We start from the raw sequence: 23,839 nt of genomic DNA, 5'->3' as shown, positions 1-23,839 counted from the left end.
TAATGTAATGTATTTAAAAGAAATCTAAGTTTGCACATGCTTTCCTGTTATGATTTCAGATTATATAAATGTTAATGAAAGCAGAGTGAATTTCACTACTAACAGAAGTGTCAAATAAATACATAAAATAAACTGATTATTTTTTTGGCCGTTCTTTGCACATATGGCTATGTTTGGGCTTTCTTGTAACTCCAGTCAGTATAAAATTTCTGACAAATATAAATTTTAAATTAACACAGAGTTTATATACAATATTTTATACACGATATTTTATTCTTTTTTTTTTCTTCTCTACAGAAGATAGGTCTTTCTTTGTCATTCTATATATGAAGGGTGATGATTTCTATTGATTTTGTTCCCTATCATCAGGATTAATAACACAATAAAAACTATTCTTCATTCAAGTCTTTTGTCAGCTCTATTATCCAGTCTGATTTTCTAACCATCTCTTTTCTTTTCTATTGCTGAAACCTTCTTGTTTAGGTATGGTAAAATGTCTATCACACCTCTTTCTGTTTTTAGGGAGTGCATCAACAACATTTCATTACTTGCAAATGATTTGTCAGATGCTTTTCTATGTCTTATACCAGAGTATCTGAATTCCCCTCTGAGGTTTTGGGGCATATGTTATAACTGATGCCATCCTGCTCTGCTCCTCAGGTTTTGCTGAAGACTTCATTAATTAGAAAATTGTGAAATCTTTCACTTGGCAAGTGATCTGAGGCTGCCATATATGCCAGAACATCAAGTAAAATGTTTCTGCTTTTTCTTATCTATTCCAAATACGATCTGTGTCTTTCTTCACTTATTTAAGTTATTTTTCAAGCATAGTAGTTTGTTACTTGGAATCAAATTCTGAGTGTCACTTTAGATGAAGAAATGAATTTAAAATTGTTGTACACGGGTCAAGATTCAAAAACTGGAGTTAACAGGTCATTTTCTACTGTAAAAGCAAATAGCTCAGAATGGAAATATCCTGGTTCTGAGCTCTTTGGCCTTAGTTTGATATTCTGCTGTGGCTGAGTAGCAGTGCCTGTTATTCCAGTTGCTTGACCCTTCTCATGATAAGATCCTGTTTTCAGTTATGGGTAGCTTTACAAAACTTTTAACTATTCAGTTCAAGTTTTCCGTGCCAGATGTTTGCCTCAGGCACGAATTCTGGGGGACAAATTTCAGTCAGAACAGCTCCATTCAGCCAATATCCAAGAATGAGGCTAAGATGTAACACACTTTTTTTTTTTCCCATGCTACGAAGTTCTGGCAAATTTTCCTCTGAAGTCATCTAGAAGCCCTGTATTCTGGGGCTCAGCCATGCACACACACAGGGCGGGGAAGGGGGGGGAAGTTATGCCTACAGTGGCAGATTTAGGTCTGAAATTTCCTCACTTTAGAACTTTAATTTTCTGTTGAAGCATTTCTGCATAATGTAGGACTGCTGCGTCTACGCGCGCGATTGTGCATAGCTTTCACAAATTTTCTCTGTGCTGCATTACAAGCTTTTCTCCCTAGATTTTTTTCACAGTTAGGAGCAGTTATCCCGTTCTTTTCTGTTCTGCAGGATTTGTTATACTGCATTTGTCATCATCGTATCTGAGTTCCTTCCACTAGTGCATTAAGCAATGTGTGTGACTTTCCTTATGTGTAGCTTGGTCTTTCCCCTTCTTGCTCTCCCTGTGCATGCAGTGCACAATTTGTTTGGGCTTGGGGGCTACTTAAAAGGCATACGCTATGCTGTGTCAGGTTTGACCTATTTGAGGTGGCATGTCTTTTTTCTTGAGTGGTGGAAGCATCCTTATTTGCTTTGGGAATTTGTTCCACAAAGCCATGTAAATTCCCCATGTGAAAGGTGAGCTGTATGCTTAGAGGGGAGAGTTCTGGTTTTCATCAGACGTGGACATGTTAATCATGGTTTTCATCACAGAAGCCTGTGTGGACCTCATGCAGGGTTGAAGCAATCAAATGCTTCTAAAATAGAAACTGAAACCATGAACGACATTTAATACTTTTCTTAGGTAGTATAGGGAAGAAGGGGAAGTTTTCATTGATTTGCTGGAGGAAACATCTTCCTGCAGAATTCTGCAATGGCGCTGAATTTCTTATGAGACTGATGGCGCTACACCCAGGAGTATTGCATTGTTTTAGTCTAGACAAGAGGTGACAAAAACATGCAACTTGCATCAGCGTGGGACAGTCTCTTAGCCAACTGGAGGTAGTACAAAGTATTACTCATGGGTACTGCTATGTGAGAGCTTAGCACCAAAGAGGAATGCAGGAACACTTGTGGAGGCTGTGAGGGAAGGTGTGAGAGTACTTAGCAACAATTCCATGATGAAAGCTCTATCAAATATTCATCATTGTTAAGGTCACCTGTAATATTTTGGTGATGGATTATGCGCTGATCAGGATCAAACTACAGAAATTTGCAGTGCCCATTTGGGCCCTGTGGAGACTACGTTGATAGGGGTGGGATTCTTGTTACCTAATTTTAGATATTTGTATGGAAGGTAATTCTCTAGTGACTTTACAGTTAATGGAGAAAATTTAGCATTTGTAGGATCTTATTCATAAGGCCTGTTTTAGACATCTAGGTTTGTTGCCTAATACGTGCCTGTTTCTCTGTAGTTTAGAATTCTAAATACAGGTGAAGAGAATTCCCACCTCACGTCTGTATGACCTGCCTTCTTAAATCTGTTCTATTGTCTCCTTCAAAGGTTATTGATTTGCAGAGTGTTAATTCAGGAACAGAGTATGTCATGGACCACTCCAAGCAAAAGAATGATTGTCCCATTCATAAATGTCCTGGGCATTTATGGAATACCCCTTGGCACTATACTGTCATTAAATCACAGAATTATTCTTCCAATCAGTACTTCCTTCTAGCCCAAAAGAACGTTAGCACCAAAAAAAAAAGTAATTGTTTCCCTATATGTAAAATGATGCTGCCATACTATAGCTCTTCCCTTCAGGCTAGCAGCTAGCTTCTGACAGTTCCTGGAACTGGCCATGCCCCAAGCGTATCTGCTAATCCCAGAGATAGTAGATGCCCAAAAGCTGCCTGTGCTTCTGAAAGTCGTTAAATGATTTAGCTACAACCAGATGCTCTTGGCCCAACATTTGTCCTAGTTGTCTTCCAAATGCTGAATTAATCGCACTCTTGCCTATGGGGTGTGAGCTCTGTTTTTCTAGTTTTAGCCACCCATTGTATGGAACTTTTGACAAAACACAAGTTGAATCTCCATGAATGCAACCACACAAATCTGAAAAATCTGAATTTTTCATTCTTTGCATTCCTCCCCCTTACTTCCAATGACTGTGAAAAAAACTCTAAACAACATAAGAACAAAATAAGTTTATGGGGGTGAACGCAGATGATGAAAACCTCAGTGAATTTTTCTTGACATGCAAAGTTTCTCAATCAGTAAATCTGAGAAGGAGTTTCTGCTTTCTATTCTTTCTTGTTGAAGATTGGCCAGCAACTACTTTTCATAAGAAAGTGTTTTACGTTAAAAAATATGTTTCTTAGTTTGGGGGGCTGTTTACTAGTGGAAATTTCTTACACTTTTTGTATGTAGTCGGGAGAACGTGGACTGCACGCTCCAGCCACTTTGGAGAATTGGATTTATTTTTTAAAAAGTCATAAAAATCAATAAAACCTTTTCCCTAGATGCGGCTGTTTCTTCCAAAGGGAATTCCCATCTGCTGCCTTTGCAATTTGACAATCTTCAGAAATCAGGATAGTGCATTTAGGCCTTACCCAGAAAGATCAAAACCTTTAGCAGAACTGGCTGCTTCAGGCATTCTGTGTAGCTTGTTTGTAGTTTCTCTTTACATTTGTTATTGCTTTTTGAAAAATTTTAATTGGTAACTGAGAAGACAATCAGTGCTAGCAGATGTAGAACTTAGTACATTGGGAGTGACCCATTTTAAATCCTACAGAAGACAGACTAACTCATATTTAGAGGGAGGTAATGCTTTTTTCTAAGCATATACCTACACTCACAATTGCTGTGGGAAATCTCCAGAAAAGTAGGAATCACTATTTCTATTTCTAAGTGGAGTAAAGAGTTCTTAATGAAGGGCTTGAGGTTATTCATTGTAAGCCCCTGAGGATGCCAAGAGGGAAGAGGAAGGAAAATCTTGCTGTTTTCTAATCTCTAATCTCAAGATTTGTCCTTATGGGGAAGTTCTTGTGAAGTAAATTAAGACTATGTTAGCACACTTGTACAAATTTATAGCATGCTAGCTGCTCGGCTGACTATGTAGAAACTAGAATGCACGTCAAAGTGAAATTAGCTTGCACTATAAAATAATAAGGAAATAAGGTGGTGTGGTGGTGTGAGTGAGTACTGCACATCTAGATTTACTTCATGATCATTCAGTAACAGCCTTATTCAATGGTTTGGGGCAAAATGGAATTATCCCATGGTGAAATCAGGGCCCCCACACTGACAGCTGAATTATTCTACAGGAGTTTTATTTATAGCTTGTGGTTGTCTTCTGAAAGATGGAAGAGTGTTCATGGAATAAGTATTAATTATTGTTTCTTCTCTCTGCCATCATTATAAAATGAACTAGAGGATAGTGAAATTTGACTTTCATGAATTGCATTGCTGTGTTTCTCAAAGCTGTTTGTGTCTCTGCCCTTAATAAAAAAAACCTCTAGCAGACAAAAGATCAAGGCCATCAATTTTCAGTGCTGAAACTGAAAAGCATCCCACAACAATGTCTTTCAGGTTATAACGTTCACAGGAAAAGGTTCTGAGTTGGAGAGGGCTGAGTGGGTGGAGAGAACAGCGTGTTCCCAAAGAAGCACGCTTTGCACAGCTGAAGCATTGTGAACCTTAGCCATAACATAACAATTGAACTGGGTTTTCTTATTTCTTCAAACTTCTTAATTCTTGCTGCATAATATGTAAGACTGCACTTGAGAAAATGTTGAAAGGTGATAAGGCCTGTTTTTTATTATCAAGCTTACCTTGATATAAACTGAAAAAACACCATTTGTATCAAAAGAATCACATTTGACTTGGTTAAATGAGATTCTAATCTTGTATCTACTTTCCCTTCTCCTTTTTCTCAGTGGCAGGAAGAATGAAATGAATGTGCTGCAATGAAAATCTGTGTAGAGAGCAAGAGATAGCTAATATTCCATAGACTAGAAAGCACCACACTATTGGTTTAATACTAATAAATCAGCTGAGGGTTGCATTAGAAAACAGCTTTTGCTATGTTGAATAAACTAAATAGTTTTAGATGTAATGTAGGAAAGAAGAGCGAGCAATGAAGAATACAGAGATATAGTATGCAAGTATAGCTGTCTATTGTGCATGAAATGCATTCTCTGCTTAACCATAGAGTTTTTATACATGGAATAAAATGATAATCAGTTCAGGGTCTTTGGAGTCATGTATTCCAGTAGGTGTTTTCAGAGCAGAAGCTTAACTTAGGTATGATTATTAAAGATGTCCTTTTTTAAAAAACTTTGCTCGGAAGGGAGTTGGACCAACTGGGTAGCACATTTTGCAAAGCTGAAAAGAATAATTGCAGCCGGTCCTTTCGCTGTCAAGAAATATTACCTGTTACAAGAAGTGGTGCAGTGTTCTGCCAGTCTACCGTTCAAATGCCCAGCATCCACAGTGAGGAAGATTATCCCTATGGCAAATCCAAGTTTTTCTTATGCTTTTCCTGAGGGAGGCTGAGTGTCCACATGTTGCACCAACTCTCCTTGAGACTGGGTTTGCAGCTAAGAGCCTTAGTGAAGATGAGGCACAAAAAAGTGCGGCTTATGATTATTTCAGTCTTAAACAATAGCAAAGTGCAGAAAACCTTACTGGTGCATCATCGTGAGCAATGGCTTTTCAACCTGGGGTTAGCAGCATGTGACTAGGAGCCTGCAGAAGGTAATGAAAGCAGAGCTTGCACTGTCAGGCTGGGCACTGCCCTCCACAGGCCTCATCCCAGGGTATGCATTCCATCATACCTCCCCAGATGTGCACCCCATCATACCTCCCCAGATGTGCGCTCCATCACACCACCCCACTGCAGAGAAGGACAGAAGTCCTTCAGTGTGCCACTCCATTCTGGTACTTGAGGCATCCTCTTCAAGTGGCACACTACAATGACCACATGGCTCCTTCCTTCCTCCCATGCCTGGGTTTGCTTTAGAAGGAAATTGGGATGCTGGGGGGGGAGCAGTGAGCAGCCTGGCTCACATATTCATTGAGGGCCTGGATCAGTGCTTATGACATGCTGCAGATGAATTTGGGCCCTCAGTGTAGGCTCCTTCTGATACAGACAAACCTGTGATCAGTTGAATTAAATTCACACTATAAAGATCAGCACTTCTGCTGGGAAAATGCATAGGGGCTGACAGAGCGTAAGAAAGTGGGAATTAGTGAGCAAGAGCGATGGGCCAGGTTAGAACTATGCTGCCCCAAAGCATGTGCAACAAGTTGCAGGCAGCAGCCTGTGAAGGTGAATTTAACTTTATTTCCTTGCAGATCATTACCATGCAACAGGAGGGCCAAGGAGACCAGAGACCTCCCTAATTTTTTGAGCTGTCTTCTAGGTTCTGCTGCATAAATCGTAGGACAAGGTAGGCACTGAAAGGAGAAGGCAATGGTGCTGTGCTCTTCTCTTTGCAGCTCAATGAGCAGCTGCCCTCACAGCGCTGAACGTGAGGTTGGACGTTGCTCAACCTCTTTCCCACCACATAACACAGAGCAGCATGAATCACACCAAATAATGCTAATGAAGGAAACTCCTCAGTCATCCACAGTTAGTCTACATCAGCCCCAGGGCCCGGGCTGCAGGGCTGTGTTTGAGCTACGGGGCAGAAGTGACCTGCAGGGTGCCCTGCAGTCTCTTCTCCATGTCTCAAAATGCACTATGGCCCTTTCTACCCCCATGGCCTGAATTTTCTTCCAGCAGGAGCCAGAGTGCAGGGCAGGACGTTGCATACCTGGGCGTGCAGTTAGAGCAACGACCAGGGGTGCATTCACAGCCAGGACTGGGAAGCTCTCCCAGCTCCCACATTTCAGGCACAGCCTGTACATGTTCCAAATGGAGTTGAGAACACCTCTATGTATGATATTGCACTGATAGAGCTATCACCAGGTACTGCGTGTGGTCTGATTTCCACTCCTCCAGCTGCTTGCTGACAGCTAAAACATGTTTGAAAATTGCAGCGGATGGCAAGGATGGGTTTTTCTTTGATCGTAAAGCTAGCTGCGTTAAAAGTGATCCCATGCCAAGTGCACTATATGTAATACAAGATTTTTCTCAGGAAGTATTTTGGAAGAAAAATCTTCTTTTTTTTTTTTTTCTTTGTTAAATGCCTGAATAATTAACTTACATGATAGTGGTTTATCATTTGACATTAGGAAAATCTAATTTGCTACACCAGAGAACCAAAACAAAGCCGAGCCACAAGTATGTAACTTGTACTGTATATCTGAATAGTGTGGGTTATTTTGAGAGTATAATGAAAAGCCTTTCAATGAATACCTAATGAAGGAGAAATAGATACCTGGTAAAGTGGCATGTGCCTGCCTAATGAATAACTCAGATTATTAAATGCCCATGGTCTTTAGGAATGGAAAAATATGTTATACATCAGTTAGAGCTAAATGGAGTCTGTCATCACAGGGGCTGGATTCCACGGCTGTTTCACACTTCTTCTTTCTGTTTCTTTTTTAACTTCTGTAAATCAAACTGCCAGGATTGGTTTCTAACATTAATTGTTGTAGTTGGAGTCTTGACTGAGGAAGCATTCATCTAAAATGTGTCATTTGGAGAAACTCCTTCTGTGTACACTAAGTATGTCTCACTGCAGCAAATTGTGATAGAAACAAGTGTTACAGCAGGTGAGGGTACCCTGATTTTGATACTGCATGCTGCATTGTCCTGCCTATCCTGCTGTTCAGAAGGGAAGGGACGGACTCTAGGATGGTTTTAGCACTAGGCTAGGAGTCAAGAATCTAGGGTCGTGTCCCTGCTCTGCAACAGATGACCCTGACCTTGAGCGAGGCTTCTACGCTGTCTGTACCTCATCTCTGTTTATAAAATGAGGGCAGCAGTGCTCTGTAGGTGTGTTGTTCTGAGGGCAATTCAGATGTCAGTTAATTGGAACTGGGTAGATGCGACATTTTTGCTTGGAAAACACTTCCTGTGAAATTTCCATATTCTGCTGGAAAGGACAAGAAATTTTTCTGGATTGTTTATTTCCTTCACAGACTGCAAGTGAAGACCAGATTATTTGCTTGATTTAACCAGGCTGAGCTGTGAAATAGTCTTCAGGAAGGCACTGAGCTACCGCAGAATCTAACTGCCTTTCAGAGAGAGTGTGATGATGAGGGAGGCAGTGCATTGCATTACATTTCCAATTATGTTATCTGCATCCTCTGTTAGGTACTACCATTCAGTTAAGACTAGACTTTGTTATCCCCAGATAATGGAGTCATTAATTCTTACCGTGAAAGCACAGTATAATATTAAAACCAGATCACTTGAACAAAGTCACCGTGTCCCTCTCCCTCTTTCTCAGCCACGTTTAACATACGCAACATTTCTTGCTCTGTATTTTTTCTGATAGCCAAACGCTTAGCCATGTACCAAGAACCTGATTCTGAGGAAGACGAGGCAGCCCCAAAAGGAGGAACTCTGTCCCAGCGTGACAGTATCTGCAGCCATCAGAGCATCAAAGTAATCCATAGAAGCCAGAGCACCAAAACTCACCGGCGCACGGGTAGCAGAGCTGAAGCAAAAAGAGCAAGCATACTCTCGAAGCACACTGCATTCAGTAGCCCAATGGTAAGTCAGGAGAACCAAATGCATAGTGTCCTGTGTCTTTTAATAGAACAATGTCCTGAAAAGGGAAAGGTAAAGAAATCTTAGCACATTGCGTACCTCTTATAGACTTCATGCTGGCATTTTTTCTTCTGTAGTCACAGCCATTTGTACAAAAACAATCAAGTGTAGGCATAGATCTTATCTAAATACCTTCTCTGTGGGAACAAGCTGAAGGTAAAGACAATCTGAAACCTTTGTTTTAGATATACCTTGATTTTGAAAAGAAAATGTATTCCTTCCCTCTGTCTTCAGAAGCTGAGAGTAGCGTATGGTTTGGTGTCAAGGATTCTAATTGCTCTGCGTAAGCCTCCCCTCCTTTTCTCTTATGTCAAAGGATTTTAAAATTAAGAAATGCTGGGCTGGCCACCGTGTATTCCAATTCTTAGACACTGTTGATATACACCGTAGCATAATTTTTAGTGTGACTCAAGATTATCAGTGGACTGCATGTGTTTTATTTAAAAAAAAAGAAAAACTTTTACATTTCAAAATGTTGGTGAGTTTATGTACTTACAACTTTGCTTTTGTTGATTTATTTTGTGCCCTTGTAATTCCATGGAAGTTTTACATAAGCTGAATGGTCATACGACAGTAGAGAAGCCAAGTCTTATCTATCTAGGGGTTTTGCATTGTTGCGCTGCTGACACAAATTCACCCTCAAAACAAATTACAAATGTAGACACAGAAAGATGCTGTTTACAGTGGGGAACTTCTTGATTTCAGTCAAGAGTAAATTCTTTTCGTACAATTCAAAGTTGCACTTTTTACACACGGGGTTCTGTGATTGCTGAGATTCATCAGCTGCTGAGCATCAGCAGATAAAATTCTACTAAATAAAGAGCCTTAGGTCAGTTTATCTTTTAATCTTTTGTATCCCTGCATCTTGCTATCTTAAGAAATACCAGGGTTTTCTCTGACAAGTAATGGATTAAAGAAGTGGAAAGTGCTGATGAAATGAAGTGGAAACTGCTCTGTGTTTCAATGTAAAAAAACACATGAATTACTCTCAAACGTGTGGAAGGTTGTTGTACTCTAACAAATAATCCAAGATGGTTTTATTTTATTGTGCTGACGTAAGACAGAGCTTTGAATGGCATGGCTGTCTAATTTTTCCACTCTTTTGGTCTCTGTAGTGTACCACCCTTTAGTATTAGATAATAAATATCTTGAATTAGGCAGGAGAGAGGGAGAAATATTAGTATGTAACTTTTTTCCTATCCACTACCCCCAGAAGAATATTGCCGCTATAATTATCTGTAGTGAAAAAGTTGACAACATGGTTACTCTCATTTCCATTTCTATCAGAAGGCTCATTGTTAGCTGTTTATTGCCTAGAATGGATGTCTTACAGTCCTCTTTACCTCCACTCTGTGCTGTAAGGCCACCATAAAACTCTTGACATTGACCCTGCTTTGGATGCTTCGATTGCATGTTGCTGCTTTGGAAATTTGCAGAATCACAGTTATTAACCGCTGCTGTTTGTTACTAGGAGAAAGACATCACACCTGACCCACGCTTGTTAGAAAAAGTGAATGAATGTGCAAAGCATCTGGAGGTCACGAGGAGCCACGAGCAGCCATTATCCCATCTGAGTCCAGAATTATGTGACATTTTTGACTTCTTCATTGCTTTGACTATATGTAATACAGTTGTGGTTACTGCACCAAATCAGCCCCGACAGAAGGTGGGTTAAAGAAGCAGCGAAAGAGAGTGTACGCCTCTTTTGCATTAATGCGAATTGTAAATTGAGGAATTGAAAACCTCCTGTTCTAGCGAGAAACGACTAGAGCTAGTTGTGAGACAACTCTTAGAACCGCTATGTGAATGAGCAGGTTTAGTTAAGCATTAGTTAAATGGAGTATGTCAGTTTACCTTCAAGTAAGATATACTTTCATCTACAGTTTCAGGATACTTCTGAAACTTTCCCAGTTTCTTATACTGTAATTTATTCACTTAATAAAGGTAAGTATGTGTGTAAGTATGTATGGAAACCAATTTGTAAATGTGCAAGACTTCCCAGAAAAGAATATAAGCTGTCTGTGAATATTTTGTACGTATGGATTAAATTAAGAAAACACCGAGACATTTTTTAAAAGTTTAAAAAGAGAATATACTTGAAAAACATGGCTTAAAACTTTCAAATTATGTAAAGGTTGCATCTTAAGCACATTATGAGAAATAATGATCATTACTGCTTAAATTGGCTTAAACCAATGTCATTGATGAATGAGAATTTCAAAAATGCAATCCCAAGATGATCTGTAAGACAAAAATATTATGGAATGTAGTATTAAAGCTAGCCAGCAGCTGGAATTTCCATTCTGGAGAAAATTCTGAGGATTGTTTCTGTTCCCGATTGGAATAAAAAGTGAACTAGTCTGCAAAATGACGTGGTTTTGCGCCAGGGAAACATTTGGAGAATGCTCAGTTCTGCTGTTTCAGGAATGTTATGCTGTTATACAATAATTTAATATATATTACTATGAATATGCTTTTACTATTAATAACACTGTATCTGTAAAAAAAGATTTAAGTAAACCGAGATGAGTGATAAAACTGAAGCAGAATGCTTTGATGCTGAAAGAGAAGACAGCGGAAATTATTTATTTCAACATGTTCCTATTGAGAATGTTGTCGACATTGGCATATTCTCATAAAACTTTTCTGATACCACACTTCTCAATAGAAAACTCTTTCGTTAGCTTTTTTTTTACTGCCTTCACTGAATATGCACAAAGAATGCCAATGTTTCCTACTAACAGAACAGGTTTTAGTATGCACTACTGGTGGCAGTGCAACATTGATAGTCTATCCATTAGTCATATTTGAGGAGGTGCAAGAAGAAAAAAAATGGTTTTAATACAAACATATGTGCTTTCACACAGAGGCACAATTCTGAAGTTCTAGTAAGCTTTTTGCTCTTGAGTCAGTTTTGTCTGTTTACTTTCCTTTCTCAAAATACAAATGCCATTACTTTTTGTTCTCCAATTCTCCTCTTTAGTTGGAGCTGCTCAGACTGAATGTCGGTGTCAGAATTCTCATACAGCTTTTCTTCTTTTTTTGTTCATTCATTTGTTTTTTACTTCTCAAGGTTAGAGATCGATTTGAACTAAAATCTCCAGTAAAAACCATAGAAGACTTCATACGAAGATTCACTCCAAGTCGCTTGACCTCTGGGTCTAACAGCAGCAGTTCATCTAGTCTAGCTACAAGCAAATCAATGCACAGATTTGGTTTAAGTGTGCTTTCGTCTACATCTACGGATAGCACTTTATTAAAACTGGAAGAGAAGCTGGCGTACTCTGCACAGATCAATAACAATGGCTACGGCTCCCAGCAAGGCAGGACAGCTGTGGGGAGTGGACCTGAGGAAGGAGAACTCCGTTATGAAGCAGAGAGTCCAGATGAAGCTGCTCTTGTCTATGCAGCAAGGGCATATAACTGTTCCCTGGTTGGAAGGCTGTCTGACCAGGTATCAGTGGAGCTACCTCACCTGGGGACATTAAGCTTTGAAGTATTACATACCTTGGGCTTTGATTCCATCAGGAAGAGGATGTCAGTAGTCGTCAGACATCCTCTCACAGATGAAATAAATGTTTACACTAAAGGAGCAGATTCAGTTATTATGGATCTTCTTCTACCCTGCTCTTCAGGTACACCTCTTCCTTACCTTTGTGGGAGTCTGGGTGGGAGGGAGGTGGTTCTGGTTAACTACTGAAAAACTCATCGTATCTTACTCCCTTCTCTAGCAAGCAGACCTGCCTGCTTTTCTTGGGAATAAAGGGAATGGTAGAATGGCAGCCGTCTCTCTTCTTTTATAATACTTTGTTATTATAGTAAATTTTCTGTAACAAATTACTGGTTCCTCACCATACAAGAATGAGTTAAATCAGTTTCTGTACAACATCTTCTACTAGCAAACTTTATTTTAAAGGAATTCCTTGAAACTCTGCCAAAGCAATTTACATTTCTTCAGGAAAGCCTGCCTGGCAGTGCTTGGCTATTTGAGTATTTTATGTGAAACCCAAGCGCTTCCTGTTGCAGCTCCCCTCTCTGTTTCATTTGTGAATCTTTACATCCTTTTGCTGCAATACGTTTGCATGAATCAACGCCTTTATGTTGGTTTGACTATGACCCTAAAGGGCACTGTGAGTCAATCAGCCATCAAAACAGAAACGTGGCAAAAGAAGGAGAGATGCTGTTCGGATGAGAAATCTTGGCTTCAAATATGTAGTTGACTAGCAGGGAATAGGCATGTAGCTGTGAACATGGAGTCCTTCCCTAAAGCACAGAGAACTTCTCTAGCATCCAGATGTTGCATGAAACAGGGACAACTTTAAATAGCTGCTAATTCTAATGAGTTGGATTCAAGAAGAACCCTGTAAGCTTTCAGAAGTTAGAGGAGGCGCACTGGTTTCAGTTTGCATCTAATTTACTGTATTTTCAATACTGAATTTAATACAGTGTTTAAAGGTTATCCCAGTATGAATGGACAGAGCCCCAGAGTGCTAGAGGTACTTCCCATCTTTCACTAATGCATTGAATTTGTGGTTACTTTGACATTAGTTGGAGTAAACAATTGTGAAAGGCTTATACTGTGTAATTTTAGTTTATTGAAATACAGAAAAATATTGGCATTAGGTTGTTTTTTTTACAGCCATATAAATCAAAGCTGATCCAAAAAAATTAAGAACAACTTGTCCTTAACTATCAACAAAGTATTCATTAATAATTTTCTAGTGAAGATCTGTTATCACAGAAGGTACATAGAGCATCTGTGGAAACTCGTTTCCCTCCAAAGTACTAACAGACAATTTGTAGTACTGGGAATTTCTTATAACATACCTAGAAAATAATGTTTGAAAATAAGTTCTCAGAATGACAACTGAGCATTAAAAAGAAAATATTATTCTATGCCAAGTCTCAAATATTTTGTCACCATATAAGAGACTATGTTTGCAGCTGCTGTGTCCATTCACAGTCGACTCAACAGATCAAGGAATTTTCAGGCAAATTTCAGGCAGATCTCAGACCCACCTGGGTAAAACCAACAAGGTCAGTTAGAAGCCAAGTGGCAACATTACCAAAGGTGGCGTATGTCAGAGAAGGGAGAGTGAAGTTCCTGAAGATCGGTGCTGGCAGTGACCAGATTCTGTAGCTGGGCAAATACAGCCATTCCACCATCTTTACAGGCAAGCAGATTGAATGTGGCTTTGGAATTGTGCCCATTTTTGTTAGTTTTTTAGCCCAAATTGAACTGTGAGTTTTAGTATATTTTACTTTTGCAAGCAATGTGAAGTGCAGCCACTAGAACCTCATAAGCAGTTTCCTTTGTTTTCTAGCCCTCTAAGCCACTGCTGGCTTCAGTAATTCTGTGCATTTCAGCGGCTCTGTCTGAAAAGCATTTGACATTTCTCTTCAGTGGCTTCACTCCTGGAACTGAATTCACAGTCTCTGCCGCAGTATCCTAATGTCAGTGGATATGTTGTCAGTTCCTGAGGGATCGGCATCTTTTTCCCATTACTGGAAGGTATTCCCCAGGTAGAGGGAGCCTTACAAGATTTATGCTGTGGCTATCATCTATATCGCAGGATCTGTCAGTGGTTTCCTCCTGGTCTCTGGTTATGGTGTGAGAGGAGATGCGATGCTATGAGAATTCAGGCATTTATCATTTCAAGGAATTGACCAATAAGTGAATCGACATGACAGCTAATCCCAGTGCTCCCTCTTTGCTATCTTAGTGCCTCAGGGACGTGTAAATTGTACACCAGTCAAGCCTGCATCTTGAGACTTTGTGCTGCTTGTGCTCTTAGACTGAAAGATCAAGGCAACACTGTGTCCCTGATCTCCCAGCTCTAACATCACGTTGCACGACTGGGTCCTATCAGACACAAAGGTCCTGTTTGTTTGGGAGGTAGAGCATTTTAAAATACGACATGAGGAACAGCCAGAAGCAAATGTATTGTGTTATAGCTTCAGCTGTGTCTTATAGAAAATCAGAAATCACCCTAAGCTTCAAAGCTTAAAAAGTTTCTGAATTTACTCCATTTGTTCTGCCCATATATCTAGTTGAGACTGTGAAACCTGATGTTTTCTGATAGCATACAGATATTTCCAAAAGCCTTGAAATTATTCCCAAGAGGGTGTTGTTTTTACTTTATCTCAAGAGTCACCCTGTTCATAAATAAGAAAATTACTGTTTGAGTCAATAACCAGCTCGCACAGGAACTGTGAACATAAGTCATTGAGAAAACAATGACTGGGCTGGCTTTCTGCAGCTTGTGATTATGGAAGGAAAGGAAGCAAGCAGAATGCCGCTAGCTCTCTTCTGGAGAAGACTTATTTGCAGGTTTTCACTTCCATGGTGCACGGGGTCACACTGCTCAGCATAGACACTGCCTCCCAGCTAAAAAGAATCTCCACAACTAGGTTTTATCTGCAAGAGATTCCTTCCCTCCTTTCAACTTCTGAGCATAAGATAAATCTCAGGGCAAGACTGATGAGGAACATGAAGAGCTAGAAGGGGTTTAGCTCTCATTGATAGGCTGGTGAGAAGGGAGATGCAGTCTTCCATGGTGGAATTAAGAATTTGCATGGAAAAAGGTGTGAGCATCCCTACTTGTAGAGAATTACTGTCTTTGTTCATTGAAAGTGGTATAAGCATTTGTCATTGTGATCACTACCTCAGTGCCCGTGGCACTCAGACAGATCTGAAGTGATCAACAACATTTAAAAATGATAGAAACTACTTTTGGTGTTTAAACCTATTCAAGTTTGCACCATTTGAAATCAGCGAGTGAATGAAATAGCCACTTCCATAAAACAGTCTTGTGGGAGATAGGCAAGAAATATGGCATTTCTGTCTAGAATAGTAATGTGTCACAATAAATTAGGAAGAGTGCTTGCCTACTTTATTCTGCTAAAGTTAAAAAAGCTGACTCACAAATACAAGAAGCCCACAAGATTTGCTGCAGTACTTTTCCCAGAAAAAAAATGTCGTATATTACATAGCCAAGTCACATTTGCCAAAAAGATTATCATGCACAAATAGAAAAGAAGGTAAATGAAACTGTGTCAGGTTGCCAGTTTAGTATATGCACATTTCCACTTTATGTTGCAGCTGAATCTAGTTGTGAGCTGGTTTAATAGCTTCTGAAGGAGCCTCGTGGTGCGTGTGTTGGAGCCACAAGCTGTAGTGTAAGAAGGGGCTTTCCAGTTGCAAATAATATTTGTAGGGGTGTTCTTCTGGAATAGTATATCTGTATTGACACTTTGAGAAAATCTATAGTGATAGCATAGGTAGCATTAATAGATAGATGGACAGGCCCTACCAGTATTCACCACATGACCTTAATCAGAGATAGAACTAAAACAAAGGAGTGCTTGAAATACCACAGTCTTTATGGAGTCCTTAGGAACAGCTGGTTATGTACACTCCCAGCTTTACAGACCTAGAAAGGATAGGACAGTCTTTAAAGGTGAGAAAATGTCTAGAGAGGGAGTAAAATGTGCTGATACGTGGTTGAGATAACAGGAACAAAAACCAGAATATTGGGATTCCAGCTCCTTCCTTCCTACAACATCAGTACTTGTGTGTGTTTTTTGTGCTGGAGCCTCTGAATACCTGGTTAGACACTGTGCTGCTGTATAAATATGTAAGTGCTGAATGCTGTGTAAGTTTAGAGACAGACAGATGGAAGTGTATATACGTGGTCACACATAGCAAGATCAAATTGGGTATGAATGCACACTGGGAAAATGGGCACCGAAAAGTATAAACAGTAAGATATTTGTGTCGTCTAAATTAGACACCTGTTTTAAGGGCTTAATATAAAGGTGTAGTGGCCATAGGTTCTCAGTATGGTTGGTTGAGAGAGGTGAGCATATCCAGTGGTGAACTGAGATGATGAACTGAGATGATGAACTGAGACCTATGCAGTAGGTCTCTTCAGGTGCTCAGACTTCTGGCGATGAGTGGCGTTCACCTGACTCCGTGACTGGTTACTGTGCAAGTACCAGTAACACAAATATTACATTAAGGAACAGCTCCAATTACAAAATTATAATCCTGAAATGATTCTACACCCCAAAAAACATGCAGACTTTAGGAAAAAAAAAATCTGACATCAGGGAAGAGAAAAACCTGCCATAAGGTACCAGTCGTTCTCACTCAATAGTTCAAATCTAAAAACTCACCAGCTTGTACATTAACTTTAGTACTAACCCTGCAATTCATATTATTTAAGATTGCTACTACGGTACATTGTACATGAACCTGTCTTGATCCTAGATGATAAAAAAGATGCATATCACCTGTTTTTAACTTTTGAAGACATCATTTCAGGTAACGAGATGGAACAAAATGTGTTACCGTCATATTCATTACTCTTTTTTGATCACAGTGTGAGCACATTGAACCAAGCCCAGCTAAAGAGAGAAAAGGAACAGATGCTCAGTCCTGATTTTGAGTTCTTACACATGGCTTTAAGTGAAGAGTAAAGCTAAGTGGAAGTTGTGTTGCTGCATTCAAGGTAGAAGGTAGCTGTGGGGTGTGCACGAATGAAAATTCTCTTCTAAATGAAGTCACATTCATACCCAGAACTTCTTGCATTGATTTAGGCTGATTGATAGGTAGTATCAGCACAGCAGTAACAGAAGTACCTTCATACAGTTAGATATATGAAACAGAGCGTTGTTTCTGGTCTTTTGAGATACTAACCTTGGTGGAAAAGTGCTATTTTTAAGTGTAATTTTTCTGCACATAATGAGACGTGGAGAAGCATTTGCTAGTAGTGTATGTGAAATTATACTTCTCTTTCTGACACTATTGTTTGCTGTGAAGATTATCATGATTTCTTAAACTATTCAGGCCAAACAAATACTTAAGGAGTAAGAAAAAGAAGGTCTTTCTAACATACATTCACAATGACTTTTGAAGAGAGAAGACAGAAAAGATAGAACAAAAAGACAAGACTTTTTTTTCTAAATGGAATGTTTTACTTGAGTTTCCCAGGAGACATCAGCAGCTCTGTAAAAGTATCAGTTATAAAGTGCCTGTACAGTGAGTACTGTAGACAAGTTTTTATTCTCTGAGGCCATTCAGCTGCTGTTATTTTTCAATCACTAATTTCTTTTTTTATTCTTATCTAGACGACCCTCGGGGCAAACATCAAAAAAAAATCCAAAGCAAAACCCAGAATTACCTTAATCTGTATGCTGTAGATGGGCTGCGGACCCTCTGTATTGCAAAAAGAGTAAGTAAATGCAGACTCTTAGTTTGCTTTTAAGGAGAGTCTTGACAAAGATTACTGACGGCATTTATTAATTTATTGTTCTCAATTCATAACTTCTTTTTCATTTTATTCAGTAAAGTATGAATGCTTCTGCATCACATTGACTGTGCCCTCAAATACTCTTTTTAATAGGTTCTCAGCAAGGAAGAGTATGCCTGTTGGTTAAAAAGTCATTTAGAAGCAGAATCCTCTATTGAAAATCGTGAAGAACTTCTGTTTCAGTCAGCGCTGCGGATAGAGAAGAATCTGCATCTGCTAGGTAATGAAATGAGAGCTGGACGTGAAATTAAAATGTGTTAAAAATTCTGAAAGCTTGGCAATGAAATCCGTTCTTTCCCTCAAATGGTTTCTGACAGTACAGAAATTGGCTTCTTTTGGACTTTGTCATGGCTGTCATGTGCGGCACCACAAAAGAATGGGATATAATTAACATAACAGACATATCCTGTTTGCCTTTCTCCTGCCATCATTTTATCACTAGTGAAATGAGTGGAGTAATACCAGGGATGGATTTGACACAGTATCACAAACGGGAACTGCTGCTCTAAACAGGAGGAGGACTTGGCCCAACCTGTCTACAGAATTTCATTAGCTTACTGCCACTTGAACATGTCAGAGACTTCTATGACTCCAGGGGTACCAGAGACACTCATAAAACAGAGCTCATAAACTGCATTTGTGAGAGGCATCAACTCTCATATACATATATATGCGCTCGGGGCCTGTCTTCTGTGGAAGGGGATTGCAGTACTTCATAATGATGCAGTTAAAATCGGTGTATGTAAAATGTATGCCAAGAAATAAGTCATACTCTTCCTCTGCTGAGTTGAGATGTTGAAAGCACTGAGATTCTAAAATGTGTATATATCCACTGTTACTCCAAGCACCCAACTGCTTTCTCTGGCAAAGAAACTGGGACAGCCATAACACTGTCGGAGATAACAACCTTCACTAATTGCCCACATGCCTGTCTCTGGCAGATGAGATCCACCTCACCCAATTTTTGATGTATCTACTGCAGATCTCTAAGGCTCCCCATATAACCAATGGAGAGACAAAAAAAGAAAGTGCAGTTCACTTGGTCTGTCATAGATACCCACTTTAGGATTAGATGAATCGCGCCTGTGAAGTGTCTGTTTCGCTCCTCTGACTTAAACGGGAGCACGAGCTGACTAATTTGGACCACATTCATCAGGAAGATCCCACCATGGTTGCGTGTGTTGGCTCTGGCTGCACTCTGGAGAGAAAAAAAAAAAAAAGAAAAAAAAAATGGCGAAATTGAGCTGCCAGACAAATAAGCCACAAGTAAACTACCCATTCAGTCATTCCCCCAGAACCTCATACTGTGGTTTGTATCTAGCAATGATCAGTTATGCTTAGGTTGTAGGAATAAAAAAGTGAGTCTGGAAAAGGAATATCTTTTCCCTTGCACACTGTTTGGATAATAATAGGTTTCCTGACATTGCCCTAAGAATCTGTTTCCACCTACATGCATGGTGCTCAGACTTCAAGTGGACTTCAGTTGCTAAAATGTTTTTTTCCAAAGAACAACCACAGGAATAATCAATAGCTGAGAAAAGTTTACTTTGCTTTTCCTGTGTTTCCAGGTATCTTTCCTTTCTGTCAGCTCCTCGTTCTCTGGTAGTGAGGGCTTACATTTCCTCACATTGAAGCCTCTCTGAAACTCAGTGGAGCACTGATGCATCAGTGGTGACACTGAACTTGGTCCTGAGGGGCTTTTGCTATGTCTTTGAAAATCTTGTCTCTGTCAATTGATTTATGAAAGCATAGGAAAGATACTCAGTCTTTTATAAACAGGTAGAAAGATACATTGAAAGTGTGAAAGAGCCACAATTTTACTTTCACATCATGACCAACAGATTTATGATTTATTCTCTGCTTATTTGGCAACCAGTGTCTTTCTGTGAGAGCGAGGAGCAACAACAAGGCAGGAAAATGTTTGTCTCCAGTCTAATGTGCTGTTGCCGAGCTGCAGTCGTGCTGTCGTTGCCCTTCCAAAGGGAGAAATCTCTGGTGACCCAGCCCCTTCTGGTTGAGGAAAGGCAGTTTTAAGACCCTTAAGAACTGAAACAATCTGCTAGGAACAACAATATGTTCTGTAGAAACGTTTCAAAGAAATGGTGAAGATAGATACAGAGCAGAGAGACAATAAGCAAAGATACATCAGCCTTGTGAACCTCTGAGACTAGAAGTGGCATCAGATTGCTTTGGAAGTTTTGAATTCTGGACTTCTTGTTGACTGTTGATGCAGGTGTTCACCCCAGCTACTTTCCGCTCCTCTTTCTTGATACCCCAAAAAAGCTGCACGAATCCTGCAAGCATTGGTAGTTTAGCTCTTTCCCAATAAAGGTGACTGCTGTTTTTTTCTTTAAAAAACCAAGCTTACAATTTCAGGTGAACCCTAAGTGTTCATTTAATGTGGAATATTTTGCTTTTTCTGTGTGCTTAGGTGCAACTGGCATTGAAGATCGTTTACAGGATGGTGTTCCAGAAACCATTGCAAACTTGCGCAAAGCTGGGTTGCAGATTTGGGTTCTTACTGGAGACAAGCAAGAAACAGCTGTTAACATTGCATATGCCTGCAAGCTACTAGATCACGATGAAGAAATCATCACTTTGAATGCTGAATCACCAGTAAGCAGATCCAATACACAAGTTTACTTGTGAACTAGCTTTGCTTTATTTTTAACTTGTACAATTAAAAGTTTGATGGCTTTTTTTCCTTTCCCTCTTTTTTTTTTCCTTCTTTTCCTGCTTCATCCGTAATTTTCAGGTAGGACACCTCTTTGAATACTTTTCAGTAAATCATGCTTCTAAGTCATAGTGTCATGTATCATAAACTTGCTGGAGACATATAACTGTGTGTAGTGGGTTCCACCATGAATGAAAATATGCCATAGCAGGATAAATGCCTTTCTTTGGTATGCATTCTCAAAAAATCCCTAGTTTTGCTTATTGGCACAAATGGGTCTCCAAAGCAACCTGTTATTAAACATGTGTTGAGGAAAAACACAATTGATAACCTATTTAGAATTTCTGCTTTATTTTATACCACTGAAATGTAGTATTTAGATAACTCAGTCATTCGTGTTTTCTCAGGTGGCTTTTTCTCTGGAGATAGAAGCAATATTTAAATTGCGATGCTAACACTGAAAGTCAGAACACCACATCTGCAGTAACGCCTTGCTTCCTAACAGACCTTTTCTGATTCTTCTGAATTACTGATCTTTCCTGTGCTCAACTTGTTGCAAGCAGACAGTCACAAAGAGTTTACTGATATGGTCTAACATACAAGGAACCAGACTGATAGTGCTATAGTCCTTTAATGGGGTGATAAAATTGGACTTCAGATCAGCAGAGGAGAGGTAGGCCAGCAGTATCCAGCTCCAATTTCTTTCGAAAAGGAAGAAAACATAACAGCATTTTCCATTCTTGAGTGTATCAACTGAACTGGTAAATTGATTTTCCGTGATCTTTCTTTCTTGTCATACTTTGCTATAAGACCAATAGCATTTCATTTTAAATGTTCATATGTTCTCAATAACATCTTTTAGTTGAGATGTTAAGAGAAAATTAATCTTAAATAACCTTTAATTGGCTTTTAACAATGCATAACTATTTGATCAGAGTTGTAGGCGTGTACATGGTGTTCATCACCATACTTAACTTGGTACTGAAACTGATTATATCATTTCCCAGCACTGTTATTCTGAGAAGGAGCTAAAAGAAATTAGTTTAACATACAATACAGCATGTTAAAGAGGAATTAGATTTTAAGCCTTTCGAGCCCTCAGTGCTGTCATATCTTCTGCAAGAATTAAGTGAGTTTAGAGTGAATAGAAAGGAAGATTATTAGAAATTTTAAAAAAGTCCATCAAATATAACACACTCCCCTATTCTTTATGACTAAATATACAGCAAACAAACATTTGAATATGTGTTCTTTTCTCTCAAGCATATTTATTTTGAATTTTTTTTCAGGAGACATGTGCTGTCTTGCTGGAACAGTGTCTGCAATGCGTAGAGTCTAAATTTTCAAACAACACAATAGACGAAGCTACTGGAAACATGACTGTTGGGTTCACCCCTCTCTCTCCACCCTCTTCCTCTGTGCTTTCCAGCTTGGGCCTAGTGATTGATGGAAGGACTCTAGCTTATGCCCTGGAACCTACACTAGAAGATAAATTTCTTGCACTAGCCAAGCGATGCCGTTCAGTACTGTGTTGTCGCTCTACTCCACTCCAAAAGAGCATGGTAGTGAAACTAGTCAGAGACAAACTCAAAGCAATGACCTTGGCAATAGGTAAACATCTCAGTTTAAACTAGCCTGCCTTGATGTATACTGTGCCTTGAGAATTCTGATTTTTTTGACTTGCAGTAGGACCCTTCCAGCTGCCTCACAACTCAGATAGCCTTCCAGTTTTGTCTGAAAATGCATCAGACAACTCTAACATATTTGCTCTAACATATTTCTTCAAAGACAAGATAGAACTCTGGAGTAGTGTTTGGGATTTCTTCCTACAGAAGTTAGGTAATCAGTACCCAGGTATGCTATGAGGTTTTGGCGTGTCCAAACACAGCTGTGAAGAATTAGGTTAGCTGATGCTGTGCAGAACATCATTATGCGATCACTCTATTACACAGAACCAAATGGTGCTCTGTGTTGTTCATCCAATCATGTTTGAACTCAAGGTTCTGCGTTTTTCATCGCAAGTCGGCCATACAGCATAGGATATGACTTGGCCTTGTCAGTATAGGCAATGGATTTACAACTGGCATCGTGTCAGCATTTACATTTCTTCCCAGGTAATTGCTCTGTTGGCGAAGGGGAGATTTTGTCAGTCACCCTGTTTTAAATCTGGCAGCATCTTCCATGTTTCCATGATGTTTACATAAGGAAAGTAAAACAGCTCTTCTTTCCCTATCTCGAGTTTAGGCTTGTGTTGCATTACAAGGTATGATGGCAGTTTATATTGTCACAAACGCACTAGCTTTCACCTACCTGTCTTGGTTAATCGTAGCAGGAACACATGTGGGTTGGACCAACTCGTGAGAAACCCTAAGTATACATATAATTGCCAGACTCCTCTGACATCCACATCACTAAATGTGTGCTGATTATAATAACCCTCATGCTCCCAATATTATATCTAGCTCAGATATCCCTCCCTCGTACTGAATTTATATCTTTGGCTGAGCGACTGTGGACATAATCATTTGCATATGTTGTCGAAAACATATGGCTGGTTAACTTGAATTACCCAGAATGCTTAAAAAGCTAGTGGAGACTGGGCAGCTTGTGTTTTCATTCTTTCTGAGCATCTTGAGCCTGTGAGTTGAACTCAAGCTCCTATTCTGGCTTAAACGCCTAGCTGTATTCGTTCTCCCTTTTAACCAACATGAGCTAACTTGGGGTTGAGTCACACAGTCACCAAAACATCAGCTTTGCCAGGTGAGTAGATACCACTTTTATATGTGCCAACAGCAGGCAAACAGGAGTGAGATATGAATGTACGCCTCAGCCACTGAAATTTAAAACCAAGTGTCTTGTCATCAGCTAGTACAGTTTCATTTTCCACTAGCACACTGGCTGTAAATTTAAGAGGTTAAGAAGTAGAGACATGTCCCATTCTGGTATCCTTTCCATGGCACCTATCACTTGTGGTATCATGATT

At 39.6% G+C, this 23,839-nt stretch overlaps 1 protein-coding gene across 1 annotated transcript in view; it reads left to right on the top strand.

Annotated features, from left to right (window-relative positions):
• Nucleotides 1-23,839, top strand: part of ATP10A (ATPase phospholipid transporting 10A (putative)) — a 118,524-nt gene that overhangs the window by 80,484 nt on the left and 14,201 nt on the right. Inside the window, exons 8-14 of the mRNA XM_054222608.1 lie at nt 8,594-8,811; nt 10,340-10,534; nt 11,942-12,503; nt 18,001-18,104; nt 18,276-18,402; nt 20,614-20,798; nt 22,146-22,467. Coding sequence (XP_054078583.1) covers nt 8,594-8,811; nt 10,340-10,534; nt 11,942-12,503; nt 18,001-18,104; nt 18,276-18,402; nt 20,614-20,798; nt 22,146-22,467 — 1,713 coding nt within the window. The remainder of the gene's footprint in view (nt 1-8,593; nt 8,812-10,339; nt 10,535-11,941; nt 12,504-18,000; nt 18,105-18,275; nt 18,403-20,613; nt 20,799-22,145; nt 22,468-23,839) is intronic.

Source organism: Rissa tridactyla, chromosome 1 (assembly GCF_028500815.1).
Source record: "Rissa tridactyla isolate bRisTri1 chromosome 1, bRisTri1.patW.cur.20221130, whole genome shotgun sequence".
NCBI classification, from domain to species: domain Eukaryota; kingdom Metazoa; phylum Chordata; class Aves; order Charadriiformes; family Laridae; genus Rissa; species Rissa tridactyla.
This window is presented reverse-complemented; position numbering and strand designations above follow the sequence as displayed.